The following is an 11609-nucleotide window of genomic DNA, read 5'->3' on the forward strand; positions in this document are numbered from 1 at the left end:
CAAATGAAGGGCCATGCCCTCAATCAAGGGGAGATAATTGGGAATTAATGAAAATTTGGTGGCATGTTTTAAAAATCTTCTTCTCGAGAACCACTGTGCCAGGAAAGATGAAACTTATGGGGAAACATCCTCAGGTAGTGTAGATTTAAGTTTGTTCAAATCATGACCCCCCAGGGTAGGGCGGGGCCAAAATGGCCGACCGAAGTTTTACATAGAAATATATAGGAAAATTCTTTAAAAATCTTCTTCTCAAGAATAGCAAAGCCATAATTGATCATATTTATATGGAAGCATCCTCAGGTAGTGTAGATTCAAGTTTGTTCAAATCATGACCCCCAGGGGTAGGGTGGGGCCAAAATGGCCGACCAAAGTTTTACATAGAAATATATAGGAAAATTCTTTAAAAATCTTCTTCTCAAGAATAGCAAAGCCATAATTGATCATATTTATATGGAAGCATCCTCAGGTAGTGTAGATTTAAATTTGTTCAAATCATGACCCCCAGGGGTAGGGCGGGGCTAAAATGGCCGACCAAAGTTTTACATAGAAATATATAGGAAAATTCTTTAAAAATCTTCTTCTCAAGAATAGCAAAGCCATAATTGATCATGTTTATATGGAGGCATCCTCAGGTAGTGTAGATTCAAGTTTGTTCAAATCATGACCCCCATGGGTAGGGCGGGGCCAAAATGGCCGACCAAAGTTTTACATAGAAATGTATAGGAAAATTCTTTAAAAATCTTCTACTCAAGAATAACAAAGCCATAATTGATCATATTTATATGGAAGCATCCTCAGGTAGTGTAGATTCAAGTTTGTTCAAATCATGACCCCCAGGGGTAGGGCGGGGCCAAAATGGCCGACCAAAGTCTTACATAGAAATGTAGAGGAAAATTTTAAAAAATCTTTTTCTCAAGAATAGCAAAGCCATAATTGATCATATTTATATGGAAGCATCCTCAGGTAGTGTAGATTCAAGTTTGTTTAAATCATGACCCCCAGGGGTAGGAGGGCCAAAATGGCCGACCAAAGTTTTACATAGAAATGTATAGGAATTCTTTAAAAATCTTCTCAAGAAAAGCAAAGCCAAGATTGGTCTTGGGACTACTTTTGGATTTTGGCTTTTCAAGTATAAACCAATTCTGCTTTTTCCTAACCATATTGCTCAGGTGAGCGATGTGGCCCATGGGCCTCTTGTTATGATGACATAATGGTTACTGAATACCAGGTGTGCACACTTCAACATTATATATACTTTAATTGTCCTTGGGAATAAACTCAGGTATTGGATATTGAGTGGCTAGGTGTAAATTACTTTATACATGTAGTATCTGTATTATAATAATTCTCTGAAAGAGTACGTCAGAGATAGGGGCTAAGGCAAGCAAGGTACACTGTACAGGTAGGTAATTGGAAGACAAATCATGGTATTTAAATTGTTTTGAATTTAAAATATTGTATTATTTTGCATGTTATATCTACGGTTTTAAAGTTTTGTCTGCAGGGTTTAATTTTTGAATTGATAAATAAATTTCGCACTAAGATATGTTGAAATCAATTAGAACGGCAGTACTTTTAATCAATCCAATGTTGCAATAAGAATATCAAATTTGGCAGCAAAAAAATGCACTTAGACTGATTTTTTTTTTTTTAAAAGCATGAAAAAAAATTGAATTTTTGGAATCATTTAAATGACAGATAAATGTTTTAATTTAGAAAATTTACAATAAGCAGATTTGCATGTTAGATTGCATGGAAATGTTGTACATTATGAACATCTTAAAACCTAATTGATAAGTTTACCTTACTAGGTGAATTTCATTTCAGTGAAATGGTGATGCTTACATATACCCCCTACAGATTTAATACTACAGAAACACTACACTCTCAGTTCTGAAACTCCTGTACTATTTATTTCTTTCATTGGGTAGCATTTGCCAGATGAATCTTAAACCCCGCCAACAAGTATAACCTAAATATTCAGTATTCCCTATGTTTTAGAAAAACAGTTTCTCACAAGGTATTATCTCCAGATAATCTTAGACACAAGTACCATCTTCAGATAGATAAACATGTACCATTGCAGAATCAGTCTACTTTCTGGTACTAATGCACCACTGGCTGCATCACAGTCATAGAGGAAGCTTTTAAGATTTCAGCTCTCAGTGCTTTATTGACAACATGACAACATGACAAGGCTGTCAGTTGGGAGTTTTTCATTATCCACAGCATTCCGTAATGTTCACCTTATTTAAGAGTTACTTTATATTTAATTTCATCTTTTTTTTTCCTTTAAGGTTGTCAATAGGTACTGCATATCCAAGATAAATAGGTACAAATCCCGACTGCAGGTCACGTCAGAGGTCCGCTACAAGAAGTCTGTGTGGGGACTAGTCAAGAGTATGTATAAATAGTAACGATAGCAGCTAAGTGGTCAAAAGTAGAATTCATATATCTAAGACACAAGGTTAAATTTTACACTAATACTTAAAACTGACGGAAGACCCTTGTATGAAATGACTTTGTAAGAAAAAGTATACACATGTTTGTCTGTATCTAAAAAGATGACATTTCTGTTAATATTCTTGCATAAAGAGAAGTTGAGGAAAAAAGAGGAAATACCGGTAATGAAGTAAAGATCAATAGAAAATGTCTTACGTTTTGTAATACAAGATAAGGTTGGTTTGTCCTCTGTTTCTTTGAGGGATATTGATTGTCAGAGTCACATTAAAAACCAACTAAAACCGCTCTATGTGAAACAGAAAAGAAACTCATAAAATTAGTTAAATGCATTTATAATTGTGGAAAAGTCTGAACCTTTATGACTGATGATGCCAGATCTATATGTAGGCCAAAACTTACCAGGTACTTTGGATAGTATAAATACATTTAATACTGTTTACTAGGTTTATTTCATGATTTTTAGCTCTACTGGTCAGAGACCAGAAGAGCTTATGCGATAGTAATGCGTCCGTCGTCCGTCCGTCTGTCTGTCTGTCCGTCTGTCTGTCTGTCTGTAAACAATTTTTCAAAATGCTACTCCTCCTACAGTTTTGGTCTGATTTCAATATAACTTGGCCCACAAGTACACTACACTAAGATACATAATTCTGTGTATCGGTTTTTGATTTCGATGAACGGTGTTGCCGTTGTTACTAAAAATAGAAATTTCTGTGAAATTCTTTCAAAATGCTACTCCTCCTACAGTTTTGGTCTGATTTCAATATAACTTGGCACACAAGTAGACTACACTAAGATACATAATTCTGTTTATCGGTTTTTGATTTCGATGAACGGTGTTGCCATTGTTACTAAAAATAGAAATTTCTGTGAAATTCTTTCAAAATGCTACTCCTCCTACAGTTTTGGTCTGATTTCAATATAACTTGGCACACAAGTAGACTACACTAAGATACATAATTCTGTATAATTCCAATCTTCATTGCATCTATTGATTTCCTGTGTTTTGATTGGACGAGAACACGTTTAAGAAAATTTTTACACATCGATAAATTTTTTTTTTCAATCAGAACTACTTTCTTGACTAAGCTTCTACAAGTAGTTTATCGTATAAACAACGAAAGCAGTTATTTCTTGTCTGTTTTGGATAAATTATAAATACAAGAAACTTCAAATTTAATTAATTAAAACAAAACTGGCGACATGCTAGGCTGCCCAGCTGACGGACGCCATGAAAATGTTAATGTCACTGTTCGATCACGAGTGTGAATTTTAAAAATCGCTGTCTCAACGTCATGATAATACGAAGATATAATCAACTCAGTTTGTATCGTTTAGACAGGGAAAAGAAACGTACCTCAAACTCTTGCCCTATAAGCATCAAATTCATATTTACTTTCTATATTGTTCCTCAATCTTTGAACAAACAAGTGCAAGTCGAAGGCGTCGTCGGCCTGCAACTTTCGCTATGAGAGCTGTCGTTTATGTCAACATGGCCATGGTCAAGGACGAACTATTCTGAAGTAAACTCGTAATTATGATATGTGTTGACTTAAACAACATTCGATAAGTCTTTATAAGTTTATTTATCGATTGTTTTGACAATTTAAGCTGAACTCTATCGAAATTCATCTCGATTACGTTCCTTTGCGGTAAAATATATTCCTACGCCGTCCAGAACTAACGAATTGTATGGAGGCCTCAAAGAGAAATAATTTGAATATTTTTAAAAATTCGATATTGGAATTATAAGAATTAAACGTTCTTTTTGTTGAAAAATTTATCGATGTGTAAACTCTTGACATTTTACTCACAAACTTAACATAAAAGTGCTTCGCACTTTTATTCAGTTTGTGAGTAAAATGTCAAGAGTTTACACATCGATAAATTTTTCAAAAAGAACGTTTAATCCTATAGTATCGGTTTTTGATTTCGATGAACGGTGTTGCCGTTGTTACTAAAAATAGAAAATTCTGTGAAATTCTTTCAAAATGCTACTCCTCCTACAGTTTTGGTTTTCTGTTTTGGTTTTCTTAAATTTCTGTTAAAAACTCTCAAAATTCTACTCCAAATACAGTTTAAGTCTGATTATAATATAATGTGGCATGCAAGTAGACTACACTAAGAACATAAAGAGACTTAATCAAGGATCATTATTCTTTTTATTGCTGTGATAAAGTTTCAATTCCCAACTGCTTAAGAACTTCTCTCTTCCTTTGCTATAAGTACAAACCAGTAGAGCTTCAGTCTCCACAGAGACTTCTGGTTGAGAAATGGAGTAATTTAAATTAAATAGGGAATTGCAATATATTATTTTAAATGTGTAACAAAATAGTACTTGATCAAGTCTTGTCTACTTTACAGGTATGATAGAGAAGAATAGTATACAAGGTTGTATAGATCACTTCAATACCCTCAGTGTTCACCTGAAGCAAGAGTCAGACAAATTTGAGACCAGCGTCCTGCAGACTCGAGCCAGTGGCAAAAGGAAAATCCGAAAGAGGAGAGTCCGATCTCAGCACCCAGTAGTCCCAGAAATCCACAAACTGAAACCCACCCGACACCTGTCACTGATAGACAAACAGACAAGACAAGCTGTCAAGCCCAGTCTTACACCTCCTACACCAATCAAAAGTAAGTCAAGGACTTTTTAAGATATGCAGGTTTCGAGACTATCTCCTTTGGTGCACTCTCGTTACAGAGGGGAGTTTTGTGCCTATGTAAGCAGACATTATTTATATATTGGATACATATACCATCATAACTGATTGTCGGGATCCACTCTTCAACTTGAAAAATTACCAAAAAAATTAATTTTTTTTTTAATGAACAATAAATTAAAACAAAAGAAAATAAAAATCAGAACAAAAAGAAGTATCAGTGGATAAAAACTTATCAAAGGAGGGAGAGATATGGATTTTTAATAAATACAAATGTAAGTCCGCATTTTGAATGACTTTCCTTATACTAACTTCAAAGAGTCCAATAAATTTTTATAAAAGGTTTGTACAATCAAAGAATTACTTTTCTTAAAAAGACATTGACGGTGATTTTGTTCACAAGTATCCTAATTGAAAGAAGATTTTGTAAATACACTGTATGTATAGTAGAGTATTTTAAATACACCATAGATATTGTTCATCTGTTTATGCACATTTTTAAACATTAACAACCTGTGTCCTTTTCCATGCTGATATGGATACTTTTTGCATAGACTCTATCATAGGAGAGTTGCAGGTAGTGTAGATTTCAGTTTGTTCATATCATGACCCCTTACAGTAAGTCTATATAAAAATCTGTTCAAGAACAACAAAGCCATATGTTATTTCCATAAGGATGCATCCTCTGATAGTTTAAACCCCCACCCCCCTTTCCACCATGTTAACTTTTCAGAACTGTTTTGTGCTTTTTTCCTAGCTATGTGAGCATTGTGGCTCATGGGCCTCTAGTTTATGATTCCTTCAAAACTGAAGCTTACTGTCCTATTTTCCTTTACAGATGGTAAAAAATATAATAGTTCAGCATTTATTGGGGGAATAAAAAACTAAGTCATTCGTAAATGTGCCATAAACTTTGTTATTGTACATGTAATAAAATTGACATATTCCTTTGTACTGACAAGTTGTTTCTTTATTAACAGGTGTTACAATACATAAAGAAGATATCACAAAATTAAATGCAGATACATTAGTCAGAGTCATACTGGTTGTGTAAGTATCAATTCAAAGTTGTTTGTAAATGTTCATCTACACTGTATATGAAAGATACATATTGAACACATGAGCATTGCACATGCATTTGCAAGCCATTTCTGACACTGCTACTACAATAAACTATAATGTTTTAATATATTTTCTTGTCAGTTGTAAACAAGTTGACGAATTATTTTTGTAGATTGGTCTTGCTGGTTTTCTTTAATGCCATACTTTTCTATAAGCTGTGGTCTTTGGAGAGCTACACCAATATAGTATACTTCCCACGGCAACACACAGTAACTGAAGATCTCAAGTAAGTTATAATTCATCATCATCATCTAGTAAAATACTACCTATATTTAATGAATGTACTGGTATATGAAAAATAATTATGCTACATAACAGCATTATGAATTGAAATTTTGTACACTGACTGAATTGTACATATGTGAAAGGGTGAGGGAGATTCAACATCCTAATGTAGTGAGGAAGAGTTCTATTTTTTTTTTTTTTTTGAAAATATGATATTCTACATTATGATTTAAAAGAATAGCACTATATATATGGGGGGGGGGGGCTATAATGTTCATGGATTGTTCAATGACATCAGAGGAAGTACCAAATTATCTATGTATGAAGTAAATTTTAAAATGATTTATTATTAATATGTATTTTTTGTATTTTTCAGAAATTACCCCAAATCACAAGAAGAATGGATCCAGTTACTACAACAACAAAGACAGCTACATGAGAGTGAAATTGACAGATGGAAGGAAATCATTACATCCTCAATAGATCTTATAGATAGAGTAAGAAAAGGCTTGCTTCTCCAGGACAGAACTATGTTCACCTTCATAATATACATGTACCGTATTATGTAAAGATAAATTTTCTTCAAGCTTTTCGTTTTGTGGAAATCAAAAAATATATTCATCCTAAGCTTCATTCATTCCATACAATTCCTACAGATGTAATTTACTGTATACAGTATTATATATACCTATTGAAAATAATAAATACTGCATGCTTATATTGAATTTTTTTTCTTGTTAATTTTGCAGATAAAAGGCACATTGGGGGATGTGAAAAACAGTTTAGAAGGCAGACTACAGAATTCAGACATTTTTAAAGGAGAGAATTCATAACATAGAGAAACCAGTTCAAAACTGGTGTCATTTCCCTATTTCTATAATTAATACAAAAACGGGTAGCTGGCTACTTGTTATGGGGTATTGTAAACATAAAATTCTTTGTCATGTTCTCCTCATGAAGTTGATCATGTTTTGATTTTAATTTTAAAAAAAATAAAAATATCTAGATTATAGCAACTTCTACATGTACATGTAGTTAATTTATTTTTTAAGTTAATTAATGTCAAGCATCTGTTTCAGATATGATTGTCACCTTTTTTCGAACAAGTTTAACAGACAGTATTTCATTGTTGTTACAGTATAAAGTACTATAAAATTGTTTTAAAGATTTCATAACTTTGTGAAGTATAAGATTAATTTATTAGCTTATTGAGCCAGAGGCTGTCATTTTTAATATACATGCATGTGTACTAAAAGTAGATTTATTTTGCATCAGTTTAATTTTCATGTTTACCGTAAATACAAAACAGATTTATTTTAAGAAAACTTCTTACAAGATTAGTTTAGAAAACATTAAGATACATATAGTTCTGTAAAAATGTTGTTACTTTTAATACAATCCATCAGAGTTACAGTCTCATCAGCAGTTTCTGGTGTCATGCAGAAAAAATAAATGGGATAACATTTAGAGTGAGGTTTTTTAAATTTTGACATTTTTTTTTCACTCAATCATGCATTTCATAATGGTTATATGATTTACAGAAAATGATTGGAATCTGGTATTCATTTTTAATTTTCTCACAATTTAATTTCATCCTATTGTTGTATGCTGTTACTAGATCTGCAGACAATATCTTAATTGAATTGAAATTTGTTTCTTCATTGTAAAGGCAAATTTTATGTGATTGAAGCAGGATTTGAACCTTTCATTAATTAGCATGTGACTACTCCTCAAATTTTCATTATTAATGAAATAAGATTTGCAGTAGATCTTAAATTTATTTCAGTGAAAATGATGTATCATTATTTTTGCATATAAATTTATTTCCATTTTGACACTTGTAGTGCTTTCAGATATGTAGCATGATATAGTACAAAGCTTACAACATGTGTCCCACATAATAAAGCTTATTTCTTAAAGGATCAGACGCCAAAGATGCTAATCATATGTTGAACCAAAGTTAACCAAAGTTAACATTGAAATGGATGAATGATTCACTCACCAAATCCTAATCGTATTTGATGTTTAAAATGGAATTCAGTGTGCAATAACTATACTTAATACATTACTGTAACATATATTTGACCAAAAATTGCTGGGATAGGCATTAGCTAGACAATACACATAACTCTTTCCACTTTGTTAGTTATGTTGTAAGCGGGGGCATGTTGTCCTTAGGGTTAGGTGCTTTTACAAATCATGTGTACGATTATCCATTTATTTTTGTGAGTGCAATTTTTTGTTTATCCTTCTTCTGATCTCACCATTGTTTTATGAAATACTTCATAATCATTGTGATATGTTGTCCAAAAAGTCATCACGTGTTATTTTATTTTGAGAGTACTCCATATGCTGTCACCCCCCAGATGAATATAAATTGGCACACTATGATATTCTGGCATTGTTCTCCTGATGATAGGAATAAAATTGAGCATCTAAATCAACCATGAAGTGCCTCAATGGTTATCATTGAATACTCATTCCTTACCTCAAAACAAAAATTAATAATCAGTTAATTAGTTTACACCTTCATTTTTTTCTCTATTGAATAGAGAACTGAATCAATACAAATGACCATGTACATTGCTGATTCCATGTTTAAGTTTTCTCTTGGAAAAATGAACTCTAAAATTAATAAGGATTAAATAAAGGAGTGTATATTAATTTACATTTGTTGAGTTCACATATAAAGACTAATACATACATTCTGTATACTAGTTTTATCAACATATCAATGCTGGTTGTTATACATATGTCTTTGTCCTGAGTCCCCATTTCAAAATTACACCCTCCCCCCTATTTTTTTTGGATAATTGGTATAAAAAGCTGTTCTTATATCCAACATTCAAAATTTTCCTTGATGGGTCATTGGGTTGATCAATACATATTTGTTTTGCAACACCATAGATTTGAATCTTAGTGCTTTTCATATGTGATTAAATGAGGTATATATTTTGTTTATTTATTATTTTCTCGTGCCTTTTCTCATGAAGAATTTCATCATAACTTTCTACAAAATTTACTAGTACTTTTCTGCTGTCTTTTTATTATTATAAATCTTGCTATTTTTTTATCATTCTCACAGTTTCAGGAAATCTCTCACATCCAAGATTTATTTCTAGCACTTGCTAGAAGGGTGTTCCTCTTATGATAGTGCAATGTACTGTCTCCAAAAATAATTCATCTAAATGCTCTTACTCTTTGTTGATTCTTAGAAAGTCATTATCCAGAGTGTATGTTTTCTTTTATTTTATGAAATAGATTATTGAAATAAAGTTTATGATGATAAAATCCATTTTTGTTGCATTTTTGTTGTACCTGGAAGCCAATACTAAACTGAAATTCCAAAAGTTCATATAAACATACAGTGAATGTTTACATGTACAATCAAATCCACCCCCCCCCCCCAAAAAAAAAAAAAAGAATATTTGACCAGAGATTGTGATGTGCTAACATAAAAAATTACCAAGTTTTCTTGAAGAAATGTGTGTTAATGCCATTATGTCAAATGTATATTTGCTCTGCATAAAGTGACATTATACATATATTTCTAGCATTGATGAATTTGTAGGAAGACAGACCTAAACCAGGGGATCGCCGACTTGTGACGTCATAGTAGCGATCTCCTTGCAATTACAGCGCACTCACAGGGATATACAGAAACAAACTCCCTGTAATCAAAGCAGAATTGTCACATCATAAATTGTTGTATTCTTTTAAGGGACAACAAAAAATAGAGTAATCAGTCATTTCTCTAAGCTTCCTTCTTCGAAATGATCTCAGTTAACAACTTCTGAAGTTATAACTTTTAAACTAGAAGTAACTTAGTTTGAGAATTCCTTTGATTCTGTACATTCTTTAATCAGAGTTGTCCTTCCTTTACACATTAGACTTGAAGAAAATAAATATTGGATGTATAATATATAAATAAAGTTCAGAAACAAGTATATGTATGTCACAAAATTCAATTTTAATTATTAAAGCCTATCATAATATCAGAAAAGAACAGTCTTTATGACATCACTAATATTATATACTTCTAAAGAAATGCACAATTGTTTCCCATACATGCCAACTTTTGAAAATTCTCATGGGGGATTTTGCGCGTGACGACAATTTTCAAAGCTTTAAATTCGCGACATTTTGTCGTGAAAATAAATGATTATGAAATACTTTTTTTTTGAAATTATAATATTGATAGCACTTATTAATACAGCACAAATAAAACAATACAAATTAAAGTTTTATTTTTCCAAATTTAAATATCTTTGCTTAATAGTTGTCATTCTGTTCTATCAATTTACATTTTGTTTCTGGTATGTACCCTTAAAATCAAGTGTCACTTTATTCCCTAAAAGTAAGTACATGTATATAGAGAGTGCATGATTAATTTTATCTCACACACAAAACAATTAGGAGAAATAGGCCTAATTAAATTTTTTTAACACAAGCCCCACCCCCCACCCATCCCAAAGAAAATTAAAATTGTAAAAGACTACATCATGAACATGATGAACTTTTGCAGTCTTGGTAATGCCATATGGGTCTCTGGTATTTCCTTGACATATATGTAACAAAGAAATACAATGTACAATATGAGTATGATCTATGGGGGGGGGGGGGAATTCAGTGTACCTAACATGAGAGTATTATTTAATCTAAATTATTTTCAATATTTTTTTTAAATTGACAAATTATACAATATTTTTATTATTAGCAGTTAAAATCAGCAGCTATATATGCTTTGAAATTTTCTACTTTCGTTTTCAAAAAAACGATCTTTTTGGATTCCAATTTTATTGTTTGATTATCATTTTATTGACTTTAATTTTTGTTTTTAATAAAATGACTACTAATTAAGCCCTTAATCTATGTGTTTCACTTCGCATACCCCTTCAAACTGAAAAAGATTGTCCCCTAACTGCTCCAGGCTATAAGCTACCTGTACCTGGACAGCAGCCTGTGCGTTCAAGCGAGAAGTGATTTCCTGTGGCTAATTAACTCTGCTTGCTATGTAAACAATGAGACTTGTATGTGTGCATTGAATAAACAACTCTGATATTCTTATCCCGATTGACAAAATTCGGCGGTAGGGAAACTGAAAATCTGAATTTTTTCAAATCGGGAAATTGGGGCAATTTT

The 11609-nt window shown here is 32.2% G+C and overlaps 1 protein-coding gene across 1 annotated transcript in view; it reads left to right on the forward strand.

Annotated features, from left to right (window-relative positions):
• Positions 1-7539, forward strand: part of LOC134270342 (protein Aster-B-like) — a 33925-nt gene extending 26386 nt beyond the window's left edge. The window contains exons 12-17 of the mRNA XM_062752563.1: positions 2298-2400; positions 4825-5094; positions 6101-6170; positions 6355-6468; positions 6844-6964; positions 7217-7539. Of these exons, the coding sequence (XP_062608547.1) occupies positions 2298-2400; positions 4825-5094; positions 6101-6170; positions 6355-6468; positions 6844-6964; positions 7217-7300 (762 nt within the window). The 3' untranslated portion in view covers positions 7301-7539. The remainder of the gene's footprint in view (positions 1-2297; positions 2401-4824; positions 5095-6100; positions 6171-6354; positions 6469-6843; positions 6965-7216) is intronic.
• The last annotated feature ends 4070 nt before the right edge of the window (positions 7540-11609 follow it).

The sequence above is a fragment of the Saccostrea cucullata genome, unplaced genomic scaffold (assembly GCF_032062105.1).
Source record: "Saccostrea cucullata isolate Sc308-1 unplaced genomic scaffold, CSIRO_AGI_Scuc_v1 ctg203, whole genome shotgun sequence".
NCBI classification, from domain to species: domain Eukaryota; kingdom Metazoa; phylum Mollusca; class Bivalvia; order Ostreida; family Ostreidae; genus Saccostrea; species Saccostrea cuccullata.